Here is a 26886-nt window from a genome sequence, read left to right on the forward strand (position 1 = left end):
CACAGGCAGTGCACAACCCCAACCACTGCATCCCACCTTTGTTGTTTGTGGTATAAGCAGAACATTTGCAAAGGTTTCTCAGCTTACAGATTTAACACTATTCTGCCATACCATGTACCGTATGTTGTGCTTGATCATGGTGCATTGAGAACTGCCTAGAAAAAACATCTCAGCAGACTGTTTGCATCAGTGATGTCCTACTGATACTAATTTAACGCTGATTGCCTAAAAAAAGAAAAAATAATCTTACTGGCAGTTCGTTTCATATTTTGGAAAAATGACCACAGAAGTTAAGGATTAGTCTTACTTCATGAGCAATAAATGGAGGGGAAAAAAGTATTTAAATGGAATAGCCCTGTTTCAGAGCAGAGGGACAGTACTAAGCACAGTACCCAGACTATGCAGTGCTGAGGACACTGATGCCCAGCAGTGCTTGAGGACCCCAATGATGAGCTGGGACAGAGATATGGGGCAAAGCAGGCACCACATACAGCATGGGCAGGATGCCACTTGTCTGAAAGGCTTAATAGGAGTGTTCAGTATTTCTAGTCATCCATTAAAATAAACCCAGATTGTTAAAGACTTGCTGACATCTTATGGAAAGCTACAATCTTGAAGACAAGCTCTCTCTCTGCAGAGCAAGAGATTTTCTATATTTCTTCCCATCTGTTTTTAATTCTTGGGACATCTGCTTGGAAATAAAACCTTCACTGATTGGGATTTCAGCTATTCCAGCTCCTTAAAGTCATTACCCTCTACCCCTATCCATTACAATGGGATATAGATCCCCACCACACCAAACCACGAGGTTCTTCAAACATCCCCCATTCTGGGGGGCCTCTCATGCACCAGGCTCTGTGCAGCTCCTTCACCTTCCCAAGTATTGCAACTGTCCTCAGGTGCCCCTTCTGCCATTCAGACGAGCTGTCACCAACAAGGGCACAGGGAATTGTAAACAAAACGAAGCCAATTGATTATGAAGACAGTAAGGGAGGTGAAGCTCACTTTTCATCTCATCCTTATTACAGCTGGCACACACATTATGAAGGATGGTTAAAGCAATCAGGGAATTTGTTGGTAATTTACATGAGGGAGCCACTTCAGCCACTTCTCCCGCATAAAATTAGCATCTGCTCAATCCTGAGGTCAGGAGAACCACTTAGAAGCTGAGAACTGTATTTGCTGTCATGGGAGACGGGAAGCACTTGCACAGCTCTGCAGCTCATGAGTAAGTGCCTGTTGACATCTGTATCCTGCTTGCCTCTGTCATAGGTTAGAAAAGACCATTAAGATCACCAAGCCCAGCCCACCCCCACCATGCCTACTGACCACATCCCTCAGTGCCACATCTCTACAGTTCTTGAACATCTCCAGGGACAGGGACACCAGTGACCTGGCCCAAGTAACCCGAATAGGCACCTGAAAAGGTCTCCTCCACCCTCCCCAATATCTATCCTCCTCCTCATTCTCCTCCTACAGAGGACACAGAAGAAAGAAGTCTCCTAAAAGACTGGAGGAAGACTGGAGAAAGAAGAAATGAAATGGAGATGAAAAGGACATTTGAGACCAAAACAGTGGAAAACCATTCAAGAGCAGCTTACACTTTTGCAAAGATAGAGCCCTTCCTTCACAAAGTCAGGAAGGCCAAGGGTGAGCTCCTGAGTAGTTGTTAGTCTAGCAAGATAACATGGTCTAAATGAGCTTTGATCGGTGCAGTAAGCATTTTATTACTACAAAAAGTTTATCACTTGCTGATTCTGGAGCTCTTTGTAATCTTATCTATTTGCAGTGGTATGTCCTTGAAGACATAAAGCTTATTATTTAATATGAACTGAACCACTTCACAGGAGTACTTATGCTGAGGCATACAAGCGTTCTCGCGTACTTTTACAACACAACCCTTGCTCACCTTTCAACAGGATCTCTCAGCATGATAATAAGTTTGGCATTTGGCTGGAAGGCATGGATAAAATCCTGGATTAAGAAGGGAGGTTCTCCTTCGCTACTGTTGTCGTAAAAGAAAATCCAGGCGTTGTTGTCCCACATGGTGGAGGCACTGGCTTCCCCTGGAAATAGAAAGCATCTCTGCTGGTAACTCATTTCATTTCTTGTATCAGACTGGAATTCTGATAGCTGGTGTAGACCACTTAAAAGCTGCAAACTCCAGCACACCTCACTGGTTCTTGCAGACTGCTCTGGCTGCTGCTCCCCAGAGACAGAACACTCACACTGCAAGCTACAGCTTGCAACCAACCAGTGGAAGAAGTGGAAACCACCACTTCAGTGGATCAGAATCGCTTAGAACAGTAACAGGAGAGCTGGTGAACACGTGGGAAATATAGAACAAAAAAAAATACTGGCACTGAATTCAGTCGCTGCAGTTCGAAGCATCCCTTTATGAAACAAGTCAAGTATTAAAGATTAACACATGGTTAAGAGTCAGATTCTTGCATTCTTAGATTCTTAAACTACTTTTAAAGCAGTGCTACAGGGAGAAGCACAAGCAGCAGCATCCCTGCCAGAACAAGGTGTGTGATGCTCCAACTACTGAATAAATGACCTGGTATGATGCTTTGAGAGGCTCAGCCTTCCCTCTCTTTTTAAGTCATACTGGCATTCATGTGGCATGGATATGTTAGTAAAACATACATAAAAACCTTCTGGGAACTTCCACACTTTGAAAGTTTAATGAAAGCTAATTCTTGTTAATGAGATTTTTCTTTTGTTTTTTTTTTTTCTTCCATCAGAAGTAATGAGATGAAAAAATAATAACGTTGCAGACCTGTAAGACTTTCACATGATTTTCCTTGCTTTCCTCTCTTGGGAAAGTCCAATAAAGACTTTAAAAGATTGCCAAAACACAAAGTGAAATAAGTATTTGTTCCAAACCAGCTTAGCATAATGTGATTCATTAGTAAAGTCTTGGAGTTGTTAGAAAACACATTAATCTTCTGTCATGTTCATTTTACCTCATTTCAAAGGGAGGAGATCAGGTCTGTTGGCTAAAGCTGGGTGTCCACAACAGCTCTGCTTTTCCGCTCTAAATTAATTAGCCAAGGCACTGCCTGATCATCAGCGTGCTTTGACTCGTCAATTAAAATGCACTCAGCCCAGATCCCACGCTGAGTGAAGCAGAAGCATAAAAGACCCAACAGAGGACAAGAGGAGATGGCCAGGCCAGGAAGCATCGCGCAGCTGTACCTGTGCCAGCAGAGCAGGACATGCGGCATGCCCAGAGAGACAGGATAATGCACTGCAAGGATGGAAGGGCCTTGGGCAGTCACCACGACATCTCCCCAACAAGAAGAGCTGTGCTGAATACACTTCCTGAGCAATGTTTGCCTAAATCACGGTGATGATTGAAGTCTGGAACCTCATTAAGAGCCCTATTCCTGTGCTTCATGGTCCTTACAATAGGAAATGTTCTGCACAACACGTGCCTGGCTGCACTGCAAGCCCCCACCATCTCCATGCCCTCTCATACACAGCCTCTGCCTCTCTGTTTTTTTCTGATCTTCCTTCATACTCCTCTGCTCCAAAGACCTCTGATGATATTTAATGCTCTCTACAGGACTTTCCCTAAGTAGCTCATGTAGAGTCAACAAAGCTGAACACAACATCTGCATACACAGGTGCTAGCTGAACTAAATAAAGTCATTGCACTTAGTCATGAATAGGACGATATTCTTAATGCCATGGCCAAAATACTCCACGGAAATAATCTCAGCTGAATCAGCTGCCACTACCAGCATCCACAAGTGGGGCAAAAGCAAAGGACAATTAGATACACCAAATAACACTGAAGCATTAACAGAAGCTTAGGGTGCTGCCCTAATGCACACAGCCCTGGAGAGTAGAGTTCCGCAAGGCAATTCTTCTCAAAACAAGATGGCCATCAGAAATTAAAAAGGGGGAAAAAAATAAAATCATTCTGGTCTCTCCTGACTCTTATAATTTTAATTTCCTGAAACAGCCAAAAAAACCCACCTCCTAGTAATTTTACAATATTCTCTTCTGTGTTATAATGCAGATTTAATATCTGCAAAGAGAGTGAGCCATACTAGACATGAGATAAATTAAACGCTGCTGGTAATTACGTCTCATTACAACAGAGCAACCAAAAAAATTATCTTCTCTTATGGACTTAAAGAACATATGAATTACTAAGCTGCCTAAAGAATAAACGTATAACCTTTATATTGGGTCATTAATGGATTATAATCATATTACGTTTTCAGAAGACAATCTTGTGAGCTCATCCTATTAATGATCACAGGTAAACAAGTCCTGCTCAGAATGCCTCCAGCTAGAGCAGCACTGCCTGGTTTGGTTCATCTCTTAGCAGATATCATTCTATTTGCAAAAATGCAATTATTACCCACTAAGTATAATATCCAACAAAGATATCCATTCTCAAAATAATGCAGAATGATGAACAACTGAAATGCTTACAGCTTTAATTAATTTTTGTTTCCAATCATCCAAAATAAGAACATGGAGGATTCTAAGCAAGCCTGATATTCACACAAAATTAGGCAAGCTAGCTTTGTTTTATTGTTGTTGTGGGTTGTGTGTTTTCTTTTTAACCAAAGTAATAAAAAATGACTTAATGAGAATAATCATTCAAGACTTTTCCTGTAAACTTAATAAGAAAAGTGAACAGAACCTTAATGAAACAAGAAATGAGACTACAGGAAAAAGAAACACAATCGAGCTCCAGAAAAAGCTACAACAGGAGGTAAGTAATCAAAGATGTACACTGCTGATTAGATTAGGGAATATAATTAGTATAAACACTTCACCCATGAAAGGGCAGGAGATATTACTGTAAGTAGGAGGAAAATCTGCAGATGTCCTTGATGGCAACATTTCTTAGTCTTACAAGTTTTGCTCAGCACTGAATATTTGATAGTGCGGATGGTAGACTTCAAGAGAGGCTGAGGTGCAGACATGACTGCAGTCAGGGCTGGGCAATGGAAGAAAACGTCACCATTTCATCAACTCAACAATAGCTTCTTTTTTTTTCCCCCCATCAGAATGTGATGAAGATTCTGAGGGTGTTCCCTTTAAGTGGGGGGGAAGCAAAAACTCCAACTTCTGTAGGACTTCAGCTTACTTCAAAAGTCTCTTTTCAACAAACCAGCCTTTTCATAGAAACATCTGGTTTCCCTGGCAGATTTTGAGGCCAAAGTGTCTTCCCTTGGTTTTCTGCTTCTAGCAGAAAGAAAAGATAGAACTTAAGAACACTTGCTGACTTACCTCACAGGTACTGTAATCCAGTTGCACAATGGTGCATTGGCCACCATGTGTTGTGGAAGGCAAACCCAGGCACCCTTCATGGAGCCTGGACCTGACCACAGGCTTCCATAAGGAGTACCACAACTGCACTTCTGAACTAGACCTTTATATTTCTAATGCTAATTAAGTTATTATCAACTGGAGACACAAGATTATCTTCTGTTTGGATCCTGTACCATGCTGCTTAGTTTCTCAAGATAGCACAAGTTCCTAGCAGGAAAATACAAGGTCAAGCTGAAGCTATTTCTGTTGGTAACAAAACAGCTAAGGGGTTTCACCAATAGTCCACCATAGGCTACATAGGGATGATGGCACACACAGTGGCGGCCCCTCTGCTTATACATCTCTTATGATGGAGCCCAAGAAGAGCCAACTGGAGTTTCGTTGCCATCATGGAAAGTGTTGCTTGTCAGCTACAGGATTTCTACAGGACTGTAAAAAACAAACGCCACAATTTGTTTGCTATGCCTGGGGGAAATGTACACCACTGCAGTGTTTGAACCTGAAGCTACAGGCAAACCCTTTGTAATAAGAACAAGATGCAAACCACGTTGGAAGGAGTAACCAAATTCCCTTGTTCTCTTTTTACTGTATTATTTGATTAAATGTTGATGTTCATCAGGTAAATTTTGCTTTCTCAGCCATCTTATAACAACTTCTGCACTACCCACACACAGCAGAGGAAACCAATATCAGCAGCCCCATGCAGTAAATCAGTCACACCTGAGTGTCTCCCTCACACGTCAACTCCAGATGCTACAAGCCCACAGATAAAAACATTCCAGAAGCTGTATCTGCCCTACCAATTATGATGTTATTCATCTCGCTGTGCTCTTTCGCTGCCTCGCTCTGCAGCACACCCTGAATTTGATGAGCTGCTAAGTCAAACAGATCAAGGTAATCTTCCACTGGGTAGCGATCGTGAAATCCGTCCCTCAGACGAATGATTCCTAGAAACAGTGAAAAGAGAGAAGTTAGAAAATATATATATATAGCAGGGCAAGATTAACTGCTGGGTAGATGAAGACAGCTTCGTTAACATTTCTGGACCGGAGCCAGCTACCAGCAGCACAAAATTAGAGTCATGAAGTGTAACACTCAGATAGAAGTGCCAATAATGAAGTAGCTGAGATGCAAGATACTATACGATTAAGCCATAAATTCACAGTGATAGCAGATATCTTAAGTAATCTGTTTTATAGCTCCTGCATGAATAGCTTGTATTTATTTTCTTCTAAATTTAGCTTTAAGAATAATATCAAAGACCAGATTCTGCTTACATTTACACCAGTATCAATGAGAGTAATATGGACTCCCACTAGAGTGACTGTACTGAGACCAAAACCAGGCTCTAATGCCAAATATACAAACCAACATGCACTTAGCAAAATCAGAGAACTAGGAAATCATCCACATGTTCCTCTTTCAGAAGTAGGAAGGCAAGGCTCCACACTGGCACCTTATTTTCTCCTCCCCCACCTCACACTCCATGGCACATTCAACGACATCAGCCTTCTCCCTGCATGCACTGTGTCAACTTATTGTCACCCCACACCTATGAGTGGAAGCTGTGGCTAACAGCCAGGAAAGACAGACAGTCAAGCTGGGACAAAGTCCTGCCAAGCATCAGCCATCCCAGCAGAATGGGAAAGTGATGATTTGTGAAATGAGACCTTCCCAGGAGGGTTATTTGGCTTTAGCTGAAATTAGTCTTGTAAAAATCCCTGAATTAGAGAATGCCATAGAACAAAGAGACTTTCTTCTCCAGATAAGTGTTAGAAACTAACCAACTTAATAGCCAGCAGCATAGGAGTCATACCCACAAGCCGGCTTTTAAAGGGCGCTGACTCACTTTCACAGCTTAGACTATTTGTTTTATGCACGTCCCCATCCAAATAGCAACCACCAGATAAACTACTGCTGCAGAAACAAAAATTTAGTCTTCCCAAATGGCAGACAGCCTGAGATGATCAACAGGTCATCTCTACCGATCTCCCTCACACCAGATCCCAGGTTCTGAAAGCTTTCCTTATTCTTCAGCTTTAGAAAACTAAAATCTTCAAAAAAAATTATGAGAGGGAAGTTGTTGTGGAAGAGATACTCTCATGGAAGGCACAGTCTTCTACAGATGGCTTTGCTGATAGTCCCTGCACCTCCAGACCCACAGAGAAGCAGCGTGGCACTCACAGCATCCAAGTCTCAAATCCACTTCTCTCACTGATCTGACTGTCCACCCTCAGCCCAGAAGGCAGTTCTTATCATTCATCTTCAGCCAGCCTCTGCCTGGGCAGCATGAGCTCCTTCCCATGAGGCTTCCTGGTAACCACAATGCTTCGTTTGAGTTCTCAGGTAGCTCCATGCACACTGGTACCTCCAACATCTCCAGAATTGGAGCTAGTTATCTCAAAAGCAAAACTGTGGTTTCATCATTTTGCTTTAATTCTTAACATATAAGATTTAGGAAGTGTCTAAAATACTTTGAAGAGGGTTAATTGTATTAGAAACAAAGAAAGCCAAGCTCACTGCTTATTAGCTACTTTTATGCTATGCTACATATGAGCTACCACTCAGAGTTTGAAATGAACTGCTTTCTCATAGCACTTGCCAAGAAAGAAAACAAATCCATTTCCGTATAGGTTAGAAATCCCAGATCTGTGGCTGAGCCCACCCCAGCAAGCAGCGAAGACCAAAAGTCCTGGAACAGAAGTGTATATAGTGTCACTGAAAAATAACCAGCATCTTCCTCCTGGAAATGGTTACACCACTGAAAAGCCTGTGAACTTTGATATCAGCGTCCTAGCTTTGACCAGCTGGACCCAATCTCTATTACAGTGGGAAAACACAGAGCCTGGGTGGAATAAGTTGAGTACTAAGGAAAGCACAAAGCACACAACAAAGCCAAGAACTGAAATTGGACCTGCCGAGTTTCATCTAGTCTTGAACCACAAGACTGACCCATGCTGGCACCCAGGAGAAAGGGAACACGAAGGCCATAAACACTTCAGTTGGATAAAACGATGCAGTCAGGCCCATGGCTCTCAGCCGCCCTTTGAAGAAGCAACCACAAGAGATGGATGTGCCTTGCTCCAGCAGGCCATAACCTCAGCTGCTGTCTGCCTCTAGAGATGAAGAGTCATCCCATGAAATATTGATGCCACTCAGGAGAAAAAGCATTAAAAATACGTCCAGGTTCCTCGGTGGGAGAGAGCTGTCTCACACAGAGCATCTGACTAGAGCTGTAACACTAGCGAAGCTGCTACCAAAACCAGTTGTATTTTACTGATTCAGAAGGACTGAAGAAACCCATGTATCAAATACCAACCCAGCACTATTCATTTAAGAAAGGCTTTTCAGAAAAAAATGTTGTAAAGCAAAATGGTTACCATTATTCTTTAAATCTCCTATCACAACCTAGCTGTTATTCTTCCTGCTTTTACAAAACAACACCAGTTTTATCCAGATTTTAATTCCCCCCCCCCCCCCCCCCCCCCCCCCCCCCCCCCCCCCCCCCTAGATTTTCCAAACCATTGTTAACAAACCAGACGAAATGTAAAGTCATAGAATCACAAGGTTGGAAAGGACCTACAAGATCATCTAGTCCAACCATCCTAATATCACCATTACTAATAACATAACATCACCAGGGACAGTGACTCCACCACTCCTCATAAGACTTGTGCTCCAGACCCATAACATGCATCATCTCCAAAGCTTTAACTCAAAATATCACCAAACAAAAGCAGTTGTCACCTCGATATATGTATATACACTTTTTTAAACAACAAGTCAGTACGCAACAAATCCAGCAAACTCATCCCGGATACATACAAAAAGCATAAAGCTTCATAGAGGCAGCTCTCCTGAATACCAGAAGGCACGTTGACTCACCAAAGCGCTTCCTTGTCCACCAGTGAGGCTCCTTGATGGCGGAGAACCGAACGTCGGGGTGCAGCCGAAGCCTGTCATACAGATCTGTCGTCCCACACTTGGGCTGCCCAATGATGTAGAAATGGGGGAGGCAGCGCAGCCGGTAATGTTTGTCCTTGTAATGGTACAAGTGGTTCCAAAACACCTTCCTGAGGTAATCGAATATGGTTCGAAAACGCTTTGAATAGAGTGCATAGGAGTTTGTTGTGTAAGGGTCTGTGGTTGTGTTTCCTCTGTACTCTTCATACCAACAAGGATTCTTGCTATTTGGAAGGAATTTATTAGGAATTACTGAAAACATCTGCAACATAAAGAACAACAATTTCAGTACAGGCAGCAAAAAAAAAAACGGCAATTCTATTTTTCTAACTTAACACAGTAAGCAAACAATAGAAACGCTATTTGGACATAACTCTTCAGTTTTTTAAAAAAACAACTTTTTTCTTCTGGTGGCATTGGAACCAAACCCAGTGCAAACAGTTGTACTGGGAGAGTAATACAATGGGAAACGCTTTGATTTTAAGGCCAGAATGCAGATCCATACTTCCCCACCTCACTGCCACCCCGGGAATTAATTTTTCAAGTCAAAGTTGTTGTAATGCTCAGATAAACTTCCAGTCTGAACTACAGTCACTCTGAACTACCAAGTTTGCAACGCCCAGTTATTTCAGGAACGCATACTGCCCATAGAAAAGGTGCTTTCTTATTTATCATTTCAGGTTGCTGGCAAATGCGACCAACTCAGAATGACTTCGAGTGAGACAAGGTTCTCTAATTCAATTGATTGTACAGCTGTCGGAAGACTGCCTGATTTTCTGTTTCAGGTGTCAAGACCGTTTAGACAGCCCATCCATTTTGCCTGTGACTCAGAAGGATGTGGTCTGTAATATCAGCTTTTCAACAGGCGTAAATCAGGAGGCTCTGGGTGGCGTGAATCACAGTGCAAACATCAGAGTAGCTGCACTGTTTTTGTCTCAGAAGATTGACCTCAAATACTCGAAACAAACCAGCATGCAGCAGTTTCAGATGCTTTAATTCATACTTACATGTGGCTCTTGTTTCCTCAGCAATTCTAAACCAGGGCGCTGTCTCGTTATAAACTCTATCTTTGAAGTAATAGTGTCAATAATTAATTTAATGCTTGGATAATCCTTTATGTATGAAATATTAATTTTAGAAGGCTGGTAATGGTCTTTCATGTCACTAAGGCTTTCATTGTCCATTAAGCTTGGATTGCTAGTAAAAGCTCCGTAATGGAAGGGAGATGGTATTAACAACAGGCCGTGCTTGGCTCCAGTCAGTACATAGGATGCCATCACTAGAGTCATTATAATCAACCCAAATATTAAGCTGCATAGCTTCCCCTTCTTCAAGCAGAAAAATCCATTCCAGCTTTCACTGTGATCAGTCCTTACTTCCAAAACTGCAAGCAACTTCATCTGCTTGCTATCAGCGTACAAAGGGATTCTATTTTCTCCTTTGCAAACAGGACACTTCTGGTTATTGTGGCTATGGCCGCGGCATCTGAAACACTGCCTGTGCAAGTCATTTGGTAATAAGTGTATGCAACAATTAATGCAATGCCTCATATTAATACTGTTAAACTCCTGTATTAACAAGCCAAGGACAGCCACAAAAACGTTTCTGAAGCATGAGTCATCTTCTGCAAGACTGAAATTATTTAATTCCTTGGGTGATTCTATGAATTCTCTTCAATATAGAAGGGCAGGTTCAACCCAGAATAGTTAGAAGCACTCCAAAAGCGACATGTGGCATACGCAGAAAAAAAAGAACACCAGCTACAAAAATAGACGTTTTGTGGACGTGGTTTCCAAGAATTTGGCTCAGGAGGAGGAACGTGGCAAAGCGAGAATCAGCTGCACCGTTGGCTCAAGTTTTTCCCATTGAACAAAATGGGAAAGAAGAAAAATTGTTACATAGTGTGAAAATATGCAAAAAGCAAAATGAATTCATTGTCCTCTGATTTATATTGGAATAGGCAAATGTGGGTAGAAATTCCCAGATATTCTTAAAGCACTCAGATTCCAAACCAGGCTGCTGCTCCTGGAAACTTCATCGTCCCAGAGATGTTCTCAAGGATCCGCGCTGTGCAACCTAAAGAAACAAAGCCATATATACTGTCACACAGAAGAGCAAACTGAGTAATACCCACGCTCACCTTCATGTGAGGTTATGGCAGAACTACAATCCATCACCAGCAATTTCACGCTAGCATCTGAAAGATGTCTCCTGTATGCTAAGTACATTAATTACAGCACTCACGATATTAAACCTGGGAAGTGCTTGGCTTCAGGTCTACAATGGGTTGCTGTTTCTTTTCACCCATATTCCTGCCCACATCAGCAAATAGTTGTGGCAGCCACAGGTAACACACCACTGCCTTTCCTTCATCTGCTCAATGACCTCTGTAACAACTTTTAATCTGCTGTTTTTGGGTAGCAGCCAGCAACACAGGTTAAATTCTCACCCTCTGTGCATGACAGCCTTACATTAACTTCCTTGAAATGAGGCAGGAATCCAGGCCAGAGGATGAGGCAGGGACAAGACAACAGCCTGCTTTCAAGACCATATGGAAGAAGGTCAAACAACAGCCAACCAAAGAAGCCACAAGGAAAGCATTCAGCAAATTGAAGGGCTGAAATACAGACATAAGCAAAAACTCACAGCAGGACCTCTGGCTTCTGGACCTAATGGTTCTGGGACAAGAGCAACTGCCAGTAACACAAAAAGAAGTCAGCAAGATGCTTTCAGCGTTCCTTGTCAAATGTATCTTGAAAAACATACCACTCAATAAAAACATCAAGATGTGTTAGTTAAATGAAACGTACCATCAGCACAGCAAATCCAAGCCAAAGCCTTGACCCAGCAAACTCTCTCAAATGCCAGCACTTCAATACAGGCGATGTTGTGCAGGAGCCACTCAAGTGGATGTTTCCTCATTCTGAGCACTTGAGCACTCACGGGTGCCACATTCAGGCTGAAGGACCCTGCTGCAAAGGGCATGTGCCATCCTCTACGAAGCACTTCCTCACCATGGTTGCTCACAGCCAAGAAGTGGCCAGAGGCATTCAGAATTGTTTGTGCTAACCTTTGTGCTTCTACTTCACACTGTTAGGGTAGTATGGATAGGTTGTGGTTGGACTTAATGATCTTTAAGGTCTTTTCCAACCTGCACAATTCTATGATTCTACGATTGTAGGCAGAACTCAGAGCAGACACTTAAATGCGCAACCAAACAATCAGCCTTCCAAGGGATGGTCACAATTAAAGCACATTAAGGTGCAGTTCCCCTAGACTTTCTGGTTTTGGAGTGTATTAAATCCCTCACTGGGAATACCCAAATTTTCAGATCAAAAGCCAATCTCTGTTTGAAGAAGACAAACAACCAAATACAAAAGTTGACGTGATATATGTGCTTCAATATTCTAGGTAATGCTTGCATCTTCTATTTCTAAGAATCCTAAGAATTACTTCGGTTTGGGAACTAAAGACAGGAAATACTTCAGAGCAATTCTGAAAAGCCAAAAATGAAACAGTAAACTTAAGAAAAGCTGAAAAGGAAAATAAAAGATGCTGAAAAAAATGAAGTTGTAACGTATGCCTTTGAAGGTCAACATTTATTTTGGCTTTTGTCACTTGATTTGGATAGAACGGTTCCATCACTTTGACACCCTTTGTCCGTTCCCATGTGGACATCTGTGAGAGCAGCCACCCACTTCCCCCGCCACCTCCATTCTTCAGCACCAACATAACATCAAGGAGAGAAAAGGACACAAGATTAAAGTGGGGAAAAAGGTCAGCAGTTCTCTCACTGAGGTGGGAAGGGACCTCTTGAGATCCCCTAGTCCAACACCGTGACATGGACAGTCCCAATTGCTGGAGAGAGGGAGGACAAGGAAGGGAGGTTCTGGCACCAAGAGCAAAGCTTCCACTTTGTCAGACAACTGTTCAGGTGGCGATATGGCACCTGAGCAGATATTTTCACTGAGGAGGAAAAGTCAGTGGGAGGAGACTGAAGGACAGCTGATTTGGATATCATTCATGGATGCTGGAATAGAGGTTCCAAGAGGAGAAATCGTGAATACAGAAACAGTTTCGTTAAGAAAAAAATCCACACACACAAAAAAAAGAGGAGATGGAAACAAGGGCCCCAGTAAGAAAAGGGAGATGGAAGCAGCAACCTCTTGGAAAAAAAAATGCACAAAAACAGACAGCAGGTTATGTTGGTAGCCATAACATCTGGGTAACTAAAAAAACCATACAGCATAAGTACAATTAAACACACCAGGTGTTACACGTGTGCTTTTGTGCAGTCCTTCCTCCCTAAGCTCCTCCACTTTGACAATCAGCCCATATCTCAGAGGGACCAGTTACCATGCACTGCTATGAGAAAAATCTATTTTTATATTCCAGTCCTCCTCTAATAGGGACCCAACACTCACTTGGTGTTAGTGGCTGAACAGATTGATCTGAGACACTCCCGCACAATCAATTCAAGGTTTGGGTACTTGACATTAATTCCCGAAGTTCTGAAAAGAGCCATGAGAGATACATTAATGGATCCATAGCACAGGATCATACAGATGCTGCATAAGCTTCTCCATACAATTTTATGTCCATTTGCATGTTAATAAAATGGACTGGAATTTATTGAACCCCCGCCAGGTGCAGTGAATATATTATAGACGCAAAGAAAAATCTTGCTAACTACATCTTTGCAAGCTGAGGAAAATGCTTTATGGGGAAGGTGATACAAGGGCAAAAGAAAGAAATATGCTGTAGCCTAAGCATAACTGAGATCTTAATCACACCAGTCAGGAGGAATACTTGAAGTGCCATCAGCAACCATAACTCTGCCAGCTTACACACTGCAACAAGCTGCTTCATTAGATGATCTCTGAAGACCTACCACAGGGCAGTATGACAATGCTCAGCTAATAGGACACAGAGAGATGGAACTGTAAGTGTTAGCTGCAGACTTACATTTTATAGGATTTCCCACTGCCGTGTTCATGTCATAAAAACCCACAGTAATGAACACATGAAAGCCATAACATAATTCCCTACAGCCACTCCCTTTCTTCACCGAGGGGTTTTAATTAAATTCATTCCCCCTTCTTTCACTATGCAGTGCAAGATGCACATCAGGATTTTCCCCAGTGTAAGCAGCCCAAGCTTTCCTCATTCATCCCACAAAACAAAGCAATCCAAAGCATCTCTTTGTCACTTTTCCCATTCAACATTTCCTGCAGTTGTAATCACAGACACAGTTTTACCTTTTTTGTATTTCAATACTGACTGAAGTAGGAAGCAAATTGCAGACAGAAGAAAATCTGTGAGAGTTGAGTTGGTAATAAACCATTTATGTCTTTTTACTTTAGTTGCAAAACTGCTGTCGGTTCACTGGAAGAATCTTACACTCTTTACACAACAAGCAGTGTCTTTGTACATTCTTGAATAATGTAGCATGCAATTTCCTCTTGTTGAGATGAATGGTGAATTATTTATGATCATGTCTATGCATGTAAATAAATATATACCAGCTGACAAAGCTGGAATCCACAGAAGTATTTTCAAGTGCCTTGGCCAAATCAACCCTCCTCTTAATAATGAGAATATTTGGGGGATCTCTTAAGTAGGAGACATAAATATAATAGAGACACAACACACCAGAATGAGAAAAAAAAAGAACAGCTATCTCAAATGTCAATAAAACCCTGCTGAAGCCAACGGGTCCCACATCATTTCTTTAAACTGAAACAGACTCCAGCTAATACAGATAACAGGATTTAATAGGACTATTAAAACCAGATTTTATGTTGCTAGTTTCCCTGTACAGCTCCTTATTTATGTAAAACTGCCCCATACTGCCCACGCTGGGCAGCCAGAGGACTGAATACAGAGTATCCATCATATCTTAATTATTGCCCAAAGGGCAGCTAAATAGGATAAAAAGATAGATCCCACCAGGAATAAAACATCAGATTTTTCATTACTTGTGTATTTTCAAATGCTATCTAGTAAATACTTGAAATTTCATTTTATTTACTTTAAATAAAGACTTAATATAATCATCCTCCTTTCTTTTAAAGGATTGTAAGGGAAGACTAATCAAAACAACTATGAAAAGAAGTTACTTTCATATGCTCATTCATATAACCAAAATCTTCTTCCTCGAGAATAACATAAACCGGATGGAATGGGTTTTAAACACGCACACATGTCTTCTGGACATCTCAGCATACAACTTCTACTTGTCAGGTCACCATTCTTAATTTTTAATGTACTCTTTCTTCCTATTTCTTTAAAATGAAGACAAATTTTTGCTAGTAGGCTTAATTCTGCATTTTCTTTTAGCCTTGTTACTCTTTAGATATGCTCAGCTTTTCCTGCTGCCACATCAAAGAGTGTCACGCTGTGAACCCATAGTAAACACACTTCAAGTAGACCAGCAACATATTTCCCAAATCAATGTATAACAGTTTTTCCCTGTTTGATATCAATGGAGCCACATCACTTTGTTTCCTTTCTTCACACAATATAATTAAAACGTGGATCTCATCAAGGCCAAAAGTTAAAAAGCATTTAGAAGACGCTAAACAATAAATAAATATATTGATGGTTGCTATCCCCAATTCCCACAAGCTTGAAGAGTTGGGGATGGGAGAAATCTATAAATACCTGCTTGTACATTCTTTCACTGAGTTAGGCCAGGCTCACTAATGGCCATGAACAGAGGCAGGAACCAGGGACAGAGACATCAGTGTCACTGCAAGACGTGATCTGGGAAGGTTGTCCTGTTGGGCAAGTCACAATCTGAAAACATCTAAGACGAATTACGAAACCATCCACCAACTCACAGGCCAGATGAGAAGAAATCCAGCCAAAGCACACCCCCTCAAACACCTCCCACAGATGGGCTCTGCAATCTCATCAGGGCAAGCCAAGGTATTTGTGCAAACAGTGCAAGGAAGTTCATCCTGTCAGTGGGCAGGAGGCAGCCATTCAATAAACAAACAGTACGAGTAATAAAAACTGGGTCTATAGGAAAGAAAACAAGCTCAGGAAAGGAGAGGAATAATTGTGGATTTGCTCTGTCCTGCTTATTGTACACGTTTGGCTGCTCAAGTTAGCACTTCTGGAAGTAAACTTTGCCTGAACTCTCCCCTATTTACCTCAAAGAAATCAAACAGCTGCCAAAAAAAATGATAAGTCAATAAAATGAGGATCTTGATTCGCTGATCTCTGCAACCTCCTTGCAAGATATACAAATAAGTGTAAAATAAAAGAATAATTCAAAAATGCTCCTGCAGAGGTTTTAGAACAGCTCAGCAGCCTCTTGCAGATTGAAGTTGTGTAGCTCCTCCATTTGCTCAAAAACATTAATGCATATATATATATGTATTAATATATATAGATAAATGCAACTGCCAAGAAATGACATCAAGCCACCACAGACTATTTTAAAGCAAACACTTGAGAAACAGTTGAAGTTTAAAAGCCAGGATATAGTGGTCATAGCCCATAGTTATACATTCAGCCTGTTGGACAACTGCTGAGCACTTGTTCAAGAGCACAATACTCTTTCAAGGATGCAGTCCTGAAGCCTTTAGAGACAAAGCAAACCTCCTGAATTGCTACTAAATTGCCAATCTTGAGAAAAAAACAACAAAGAATTGAGGCTTCTTCCCTAACCCAGATGGTTTCTTCTCCAAGATCTAGTCTGAACAAGCTCTGTTCCTGACTCATCAATGAACTTCCCAAGAAAATGCAAGAAGGGAACAAGCAAAACCCCCTATTTGCAAAAAACCTGCAACCTCTCTAAAACCACAACAACAGCACTATCTTCAATCAAATAAGGACCCACTCTTATTATTTGTCCAGCGGTGCTCAGGAAATAGTTACTAATTCGAGTCACCACTTAATTAGGGAATGAACACTGTTGGAGTAATGTTCACATTCATGTTCTGATGTGTTATTGTTTGATTTGCCTTGAAAATGTGAAAATAACTATTCAGCCCGATACAGCCCACTTTTAAGTCAAACTTTTTCAGTAGAAAACACATCACTAAGAATTTCCAACAACAAAAAAAAGATGCATCTTCACAATTCACTTGTGTTATGTTGACCTAGAATCAGGCCCATCATTTCTTTAAGTGCAAATCAAAATGTCCGGACAGAAAAACCAAACAGATCTGAGGACAGCCAGCCTCTGTCCTACTGATAAACACCAAAGCACATCATAGCCTCTCAGTTAGACCTAAACTAGAATTAAGGTTTACAAGGCAAGGGCTGCATTCCTCCACGTTTAAAGCAGGGACGAGGCCTAGTCAGTAATTACTGCAGATCCGCACAAGGGCATTTTCCAAAAACAATTCCCATGCAAGATTTATATCAAAGATAAGAGCTGAAGCAAAGTGTAGAGTCTTAGGGCATCATCTGCAATGAAAACCCTGAAAGAAGAAAAATCACCACTGCCAGCCACCAGGCCGCTAACACCGCATGTCCCACGCATGGAGAATCCCTCACCCCACATCCAGATGGAGGTCACACCACTGTGTTTAAGACACTGCTCCTCCAGAAGTATGGAGCAAATGTTTTTTTTCATGCATTTGTAACAATAAATCAGAGCAGAATTTTGCCTACAGTGCTCACTGGCTGCTCAGCACTTGATCAAAGGACATCACCTGCTACGTGCAATATCTCCAGCAATTCATCCTTTCACTGCACTTATTTTCTATTCATCCCACATAGCAGATTGCTAGAGAAACACTAACGGATTTATCATAGAATCACAGAATGGCCTGGGTTGAAAAGGACCACAATGCTCATCCAGTTCCAACCCCTCTGCTATGTGCAGGGTCACCACCCACCAGATCAGGCTGCCCAGAGCCACATCCAGCCTGGCCTTGAATGCCTCCAGGGATGGAGCATCCACAACCTCCTTGGGGTTTATACTGAATATGGAAAAAGTTGTGCACTGTAGAAAAACTTCATCTTTACATTAAGTACAGCAGTGCATGCCTTCTCACAGAAGAGCAATTTTAAGTCTGAATCTAGCTTAAAACATTATGCATGGTCAAAGTTCAGTATCTTTTATTATTATTATTACTCACTGGTTACTGTAAGCAACCACCTGATATAGCCTACACAGTTCTTGAGGTCACTCCACAAAAACAGAGAGAGTGATGCATCCATTCTGTACGGCTCACAGATTCCTTTCCCAAAAGTAATGAACCAGATTTAAAAGTTGTGGCATTCAGAATACAAGCAGAAATCAGATCTATTTAACAGCTACCAAAGCAGCTGGACCCTCACTGAATGTGACCAAATCACCACAAGCCAGAAGAGACGCAAAGTACCAGTGTTAATGTCAATTAACTTTTATCCCTTGATGGGAAAAAAAAACAACATGTTTTCTTAAATCTGCAGAAAGACATCCCGTATAAACTATAAGATCAAAACAGACAGGAGGTTAGACTGCTCAGCAATTTAATAATTACTGAAAATCCTTCAGGTTGGATTTGCCATATGCATTTTCTTTTGTTATGAAGCAAAAGGAAAACAACCGAGGAACTCATGGTAGAGGCAAAGGAAACACCCAAAATACATCTTCAGGCACAGCAGAAGTGATAAGCCTGGTTCTGCCACGAGTGCTTTTATTACGTATTTAATAAGATTAAACAGCCCTTGAAGTTTTATTTTCAGCACAGCATATCACAGTTCTTCACGATGACAAAACTTATTGCCCACATGCACTTTCAAAGAATAAATCACACAGTTATCCTGCAAATCAGTGGCATTCCCTCTAAAAGCTCTAATTAAACACAGAAACATGCAACAAGGGCTTAATCTGATACAGGACTCTTCCACTCCAAGTATTTTTATCATCAAAATCCAGGAGGTGGGGGGAGACAGGTAGGAAAAGCTTTCATATCTAAATACAGCTCCCGTACACCCTGCAGTGGAGCTGTAATCAAAAACAAATAAGTACTTATCTTCAGAAAGCTCCAGAGGCAAAGAGCTGCGGTAGTACTGGAAGAATTCACTTACTAAATGCAGGCTATCTTTTATCATGCACTTCTTTCTGGCTGCTGTCCATCCCGCTTTCTTTTCAGACTCCCAAGCCTGCTCTCTTGTCTGAGCCCCTGGACAGGCATTGCTGTGATTCACTTAAAAGTGCTCTTCTGGAGCAACTTGCTCAAAAGAGATATGCCTTTTTTCATTCCTGCACAGCTGGCTTTGGTGAGGACAGCGTTTGTTTCCATCACCTTTATCTAACCACGCAAAAATTGCTCTCCATGCTCACACCAGGGCACCAAGTAGTCCTGATACAGTGAGTACAGAACACACATACTACAGCACCGAGTGCTTCCAAGCCACTAAGAGTGAAGTTCAGCACTGAGCTTGGGTCAAGCTCTTTCTTTCACTGAAGAACAAGACTGTGGGGCTGCACAGCCTTCAAGGCAGTCAGACAGCACACAGCAAGACCCTGGGCAGATAACAGCTCTTCTTGAGCACTGGGCAAGTGCTAATCCTAAAACTGTAGCACATATAACCCACAAAAAAAGATAACCTGGAAGGAAAAGATGTCCCCAGTGCTGTCCTGTCATTCCTAAGACAAACAAAGAGAATTTCCCCATGGCTTAGAAAAGGCCTCTCAGATCCCCAATCCCAACCCCAGCCCACCCCCACTGTGCCCACATCCCTCAGTGCCACATCCCCACAGCTCTGGAACATCTCCAGGGACAGTGACCCCAATAGTCCCTGGGCAGCTGTCCCATTGCATCACCACTCCTTCAGAGAAGAAAATTTTCCTAATATCCAACCATTTAACCTCCTTCCACGACTTACCATGTTAAATACAGACATCCTAATGGCAGAGATATACTTATATAAATTTAAATTATAGTGCAACAGTCTCATACCACTTACCAGACTCATAAACAAGAGTGTGATTAATGCAGTGAAGCAAGTAAAAGTCTGTTCTCAAAGCTTTTTCAAAAACAATATCTCTGAAGTGCACATTATTAGAGCATTAACCTGGAGAAGCAACGCTGCTTGTATCTGCCTGCACAAACCAGAACTCATTCAAAAATAAGTGTTTCCTGGGTGTGTTCAATCTAATTTTAACCTAGCAGCTTTATAAATTTACATGGGGGTGGCAAGCCAAACTGAGTATCCATCTGGCAATTCCATACTTTTATTTTCCCCAAAAACATCAAAAAGTTGTGTTTGAGCTGAAACTCATTGAATCACAGAATGGCCTAGGTTGGAAACTATTAAAATGATAATCTAGTTTCAACCCCCCTGCCATGTGCGGGGTCGCCAACCACTAGACCAGGCTGCCCAGAGCCACATCCACCCTAAGGATGCACTCACACCTAAAGACCCGCTTCAGAAAACCGGAAATCAGAAGAAATGAAATTCATTAGGAAAGTAGATGCCACAGACCTACACGCAGTCCAATCAAACTGGACAGTCATCTGTTGGGAGCAGCCAAAAGAAAAGCCACATCCTTGGAAATTCTCTTTCCTTGCATTGGTTGCAACATGAGAGTCGAGTGACTGCCTCAGATTTAGGCTTACGCCATCCACACCCCTAAGGTGAGATCCACACCAAAGCTTCACTGTGCTGAAGAAAAATCAATCTTCACATTCAGAGCATCTGGCGAATCTTATTCAAGAAAGACACAGAGTATAGCACAGCTGAATTTGCAGGAAGATATCTTTCAGTGCTGAAGAGTTATTTTCAGCACAGGTCTTTGTCTCTTGCATTGATTATGGGTCGAGAACCAACACGTGGGAGATAAATGTTCGCAGAGTATTTCCACTGGTCTTGCCAAGCATTTTTAGCCTCAGCATGCTGCAAAACAGTGGGCATTCACAGTTATGTTACTCTGATTACCATCTTGTTCTTTTTACACATTTGATTTTACTTGATTTTAGCAGCTGCTATCTCAAGTTGATTTAAAGTGAGAAACATATCCTTTCCACCATCTGAAATCTAATACTTTCTGTCACTTTGCAAACAGTAGGCAGTAGGAACGGCTAAAACTTGTGGGCTGTGAGAGATCAGCTGCTAATTTAAGGATGCTTTTGAGGGATGAATAACATTATATGGAATAAATAGAATATGCATAATATGATGCCTTCAGTACCCGTTCATCTTATGGTTTGGTAAAATTTATCTGCTTACAATAGTACTACAAAAGGGCATCTACTAGAATCCCTTCGATACACCTTCATGCTTCAATAAATAGGCAGCCTTTCTGAAGGAGATTGGTTGATGCAGTACTTAAACACAATATTGTTCTGACAACCCTAGAGTATATGCTAGCAGTTGCTCTTCTGATTTTCTGACTGGAAAAGGGATTTTCCTCCACTTCCAAACTGAATTTTCTCCATAAACTTTGTTATCTTAACCCTGTCATCTGAAATTTGCCATCATGACTCATATGGTACCTTCTCTGTGAGACATGCATTAAAACGGATGGAAAAACATATCACATCTGTACATAAGTACTGGGTAAGTACTTCTTCATGAATAGGGCATTTCATCTTTCATCTAGTGCTGAGTGTGTGAAAGGAAACATACACAGCTGCATCCTGAAAAGACAAACTGAGTATTGGAGTCTGTCATTAAAGTTTCTTGTAAATTCAAACAAAAATTAGTCAACAGAAACTACTCGTCGATACCAGATCACAACTGTGGCTTTGTCTCAATACATAAAGAAAAGTAGTAAGTGTTCTAAGAGCAGCAGTAACTTTTGTAAATGTTCAATAACTTGCATTCTTTAAGTGATGATACAGCAAATAAGTCTCAGCCAACTAAAGTACCATGAAAGCATGCATTTGCTCCAAAGTGAAGTCAGTTCAGAGCCTGAAAAAGTCCTAGTATTCTCCAGTACTTGCTAATTAGTTATCTCTGTAATACAGACGGTTGGACTGGATGATCATGTAGGTCTTTTCCAACTTTGGTGATTCTATGATTCTACCTAAAACCCCTCCAGGTAACTTGCAGCTACAGCTAATTAGGCAACAGTTTTTTGATGGAATTCATAGCTTTCAATGTCTTAGAAAAGTGTTTATCCTTGCATATGTGGAACATCATTTACTTCCAAAGCTTTCTACTGATCCTCCTAAGCACTTCACTAAAGTCCATGCTGTTCATCCATACCACATGTGCTTTAACTACACAGAAGCGATACTAATTTTTAACAACCAGCCTACAAGATACTGTCTTTCTGAAGACACTTTGCATGGCTGCAGTCTGTTATCTGTTGATAGCAACATGCATCGTCAGAGGCAGAGCACGACAGACGTGGAACCTAATGCCATTTGATAATGGCTTCAACACTTGTTATCATCCTCTCATTTCCTCAGATAATTGCAGTGAAAAGGATAACATTCAGACCACAAACTTAAGAGGAAATTCAAATCTTCATTTGCTCATACTTACTACTACTGGAAAGAAAACAGTCTTTCATCAGCCTCTCACAAATTGACTACTCTTCATGCATCTTTCATAGCCCAAAAAACTCTAGCCCAGTGATCTTTTAACAGCACAAAGATTCCAGTTTACAATGAAACAACAAATAAAGCTATGCCATGTACAGGACCAACCTGTTCCCAAGTAAGCACACACCATACTATCCGGAACAACAATACCATAAATCCATTCCTCATCTACAGGGTCACTGATTCCTTGAACTTGGCCGTGCACTTCTATCAGTTTCACCTGTGTTTGGTTTTGCTGTATTTATTTTTCTCTTGAAAAGAATACAGGCACAAAAGTTTTTGTGTGCTTTATGTCACACTTAGCCAGATTGCAGATTGTGAACAAACATGATAAAAACCTGAGAACTTTCTTTCCATAGAAAGAAACCAGGTTAAAAAAAAGAAAACAACCACCATTTCTGCTTATGGATGAATGCACCAAGAAAAACTTGGCATGCATTCTCCCCATCCTTCCTCTTCTGTAAGATTTTCTCTAACATAGGCAGCATTTAGCACAGCAATCCAGTCTTTATCCGTGGCTCAGAGGTCAGCCAAGGCAAGTTCTCTAAGAGATTCTTTTCCCAATGGAGATGTTAAGTTATTAAGTCACATATGAAGGGCTCAAAACTCGTTTCTTAAAGCTTCGCGTTGAGAACATGAAAAAGAAATCTCACCCTTAATGCACCCCTACTTGAGCACCAGGGGGAAGCTCAGAGGAGGGAAGACAGAGCTTCCTTGGAACACTGCAGCTGAAATCAAGACCTGCAGTAGTTATGGAGCACTGGTTCCACTTCTTGTAATGAATCATTTACTGAAGCAATTCACAGAAAAATGGAAAGTGACAAGTTCTAGCAACTACAGTTGGCAGCCAGTTTCTCCAGAACAGATGACTGACTGCAATGAGAACGTAAAAAACTTAGCTTCTACCTCAAATTTTCTGTCATTAGAGTATAGACATTAAAAAATGCCACGAAGAACGAGAAGCACCTACAGAAAACACCTCAAGAAATGTTTTGTGAGGACCTATAAACTCCAACTTTAGCCAAATTAATTTATCTAATTAAAACCAGCTCCAGCAAAAGCACCTCTGAAGTGCTGAAAGATGTTTCCACCTGTTAGGTTTCTCTTTTTCCAATAGTGGTTACTCTACCTCAAGTTTAAGACTGAATTCTTTGATTTTATGAGCCTAATGCAATAACTTAATTTAGGCTGTTAATGCATTCAAGGCCTTCAGACACCCAGGAGACTCAGATGACATCAAGAGCATACAGATGCTTTTGGAGGGGATATTTCTTATTTCAAGTGAAATAAACTGTGAATTCCTTAAGTCTACAGCAAGATCTAAGCTGAAATAAAAGCTTAAAAGGGTGTCTTATGGCCAGAAGAGGTGGCTTCCAAGCCCGCTTATTGTTTCTAAGCACTACTATGCAATATAAATAATGACATCATAAAAAGATCCCTAAAATACTGTCAGTAAATGACAACACAAGCATTCTAGGAAAGAAGGGTTCATTTCTCAAAAGTGATAGTCATTGCTACAAAGCAAGGATAAATAGAGTACGTGTGTTAGGCAGATAATGGTGTAGAAATATGCTTTTGTTATGGTGCATTTGGCAGTAGATGCGCAAGCAATAGCTGATGCACCAAACTGCAGCTCCAGGGATGGCCCTTGTTTTAGTGCCTCAAGTCCAGAGAAATGTGAAAAAAAGGGCTCCACGCTGACCTGCTCTATAAATAACGCTATTGAATTACGCCTCCAGCTTTATTAAGGGCACCAGAAGGAGTTTTATGGTTTCAGAAATACGGCATTGTACAACTTGGTCTGTGCTTGGTTTCCTTTAGTGCTTTCCACCCTCAAGAATGCTGTTAACAAAACACGCTGTGCACTGCAGAAGGTCATATCAATCATTGTCTTCTGCAAAGATCACTCCACGCCCACACCCAAAGTCAGCAACATGCAATAAAGTGCCACTAAATGCCACATCTCTCATCACAGCCCCAGGAGTGTGACTCAGCAGCCAGCAAGAGCCATCTCAGATGAAGCAGCCCCGCAGCACAGAGGTATAAAGCTGGCTCTGTCACCCCTCCCTGTCTGCAAACACCTCCATCACCAGGGCAGCCAGAGCCTCATCCCCCACACGTGGGGGGTCTCTCAGTCCAGGCAGCGAGGCTGTCAGACAAACTGGTTAATTATTATTAGTATTATTAAATCATTTTGCTTTGGTGTTCTGCCTGTGAGAACTCTCCACCCTCTGGTACTAACACTAGTGGTGCCCCCAATGGACCAAGTGTGCAAAAATTAAGTCTACTGTGAAAGTCACTGTTAAGTCGCTCACCTCCTGCTTTTAAAGCATCTAACCAGTGTGTGGAGAGATAAAGCAAGCTAGAAAACTATCCCAGTGGCACAGGAGAAATGACAGCCTCACCATGGGTCATTCAATTTAATTTATAATTGTCTCACTTGTTTAGATCTCAGAAAATGCCTTCACTATCCAAAACTTTTATCAAAGTAGGTGCCTCCACAGATTCTGAATAATCCATAAATACAGACAATTTCACAGTTGTCCTCACTACATGAAAAAATAAGTTACATGTTGATAATGTTCTTCAATTTATTTATTATATAACTCAGTATCATAAATTCAACTCTGATAATAAAAGTTAATCAAAATAAAGCCATAAATTATCCATTTTTTCTTCCTTTGAAAGTTATCCCTGTGTTTTCCTCAAAGAGGCTGCTTGTACAAGGCTAGACCAGCAAAACCAGTCTGGAAAAGACAAAATGCATTCTCCAGACATGAACAATTAAAAATGTAAAGACAACATTCTCAGCTGCAAACACTTATGACTAAGTAGTAGACTTGAGGGGGATGATAGAGTGCACTCACATGTACCCAGAGGTTTGATCAGACCCTCATGGCATGGACACCACATTTCTTCTTGGAGTATCACTCAGTGGCAGATGCCAGATCATTTCAGAGGTACCCTTTCGTTTGTGGATGACATATGTTACCTATATTACCCTATGGTGTAAAATGGTGGAAGTCCAAGAACAACCTAGATACCCTTACTCACCAACCAGAATCCCATTACACAGGGTTTGAGAGACACTACCCAAAATTCAGATAAGCACTGTACAAGATAATCACTAGCAAATCAAACTCTAAATAAACCACCTAAGGCAGCACTGAATCTTAATTTCCCCTAGTAGCCACATTAAACCAGGCATTAACCACATTAAATCTCAGTCGCTCTACGAGCTTGAAAGAATAAGCAAATCATTTCTATTAAGTGACGGACAGGCCGCACCGCCTCCGGCAGCACGGAACGCGCAATGGGGTCACCGGGCCCAGCGGAGCGCCGCCCCGGGCCCGCCCTACCCGCGCTGGGCCGCCCCTCGCCCCGGCCGCGGTCGCAGGTGGCCTTTTCGGAACTACTGCGGCGAGCCCTGCAAGGAAGTGAAACCCTCGGGCTCATAAACAGCACTCAGTTAATACCGTGGAGCCCTCATTAATATAATCAGTTTCATATTAGCTGCTAAAACACCAGTTTGTCCCATTTACTAGTCAACACCATTTCTCTTCATGTGTTGTTCTCTAGTTTTGCTCCAGCACTAAAAAGAGGAAAAAAAAGAAAGAAAGGTCTGTATCAAACTCTTGACTCAAGTTACTGAATGCCATACTAGAGCACATTTTTCACCATAGATGAAAAATGAAGGTAAGTAGTCTTTCAAAGCAGCTACTCCTGAGGACCTCAAAGAAAAAGATGAGAAACAAACAACATTGCTCACGTCAAACAATGGATTTCTGCCCTCCAATTGTCATGAGACACACAACTGTTACAACACCAACCCAAAATGAAATCTGCAGTAGAAACATTTAAAACATTAAAAACAAGCAAACAGCAAAGAAACAAAAATCAGAAACGCACTAATCACTCTCCAAAAAAATCCTGTCTTCAGTCTCTGCTTCAAGTCCAATAAATTCAGTTTCCACTTTCTCACAGTACCACCTTTCGAAAAAGATCAAGTGTGCAGCAGTGATTTAGCATCACTGGTAATGGGAGGGAAGAAACACTGCTTAACACAAGGACCCAGAACATGAGCTACATGCTTACTAGTGAGAATGACCAATCAGCCACC

At 41.5% G+C, this 26886-nt stretch overlaps 1 protein-coding gene across 5 annotated transcripts in view; it reads right to left on the reverse strand.

The window, feature by feature from the left end:
- The window catches only part of CHST15 (carbohydrate sulfotransferase 15), a 49202-nt gene that overhangs the window by 6618 nt on the left and 15698 nt on the right, over positions 1 to 26886 (reverse strand). For 4 of the 5 annotated variants that reach the window (XM_046943178.1, XM_421811.8, XM_040702527.2 and 1 more), the window contains 4 exons: positions 10272 to 11340; positions 9187 to 9526; positions 6102 to 6248; positions 1910 to 2066 (listed from right to left, as the gene is read on the reverse strand). In XM_046943178.1, coding sequence (XP_046799134.1) covers positions 1910 to 2066; positions 6102 to 6248; positions 9187 to 9526; positions 10272 to 10814 — 1187 coding nt within the window. In that variant the 5' untranslated portion in view covers positions 10815 to 11340. Of the gene's footprint in view, positions 1 to 1909; positions 2067 to 6101; positions 6249 to 9186; positions 9527 to 10271; positions 11341 to 13688; positions 26143 to 26886 lie in introns of those variants that run through there. The other variant, XM_046943179.1, reaches the window with a different exon arrangement.

This window comes from Gallus gallus, chromosome 6, assembly GCF_016699485.2.
Source record: "Gallus gallus isolate bGalGal1 chromosome 6, bGalGal1.mat.broiler.GRCg7b, whole genome shotgun sequence".
NCBI lineage: Eukaryota > Metazoa > Chordata > Aves > Galliformes > Phasianidae > Gallus > Gallus gallus.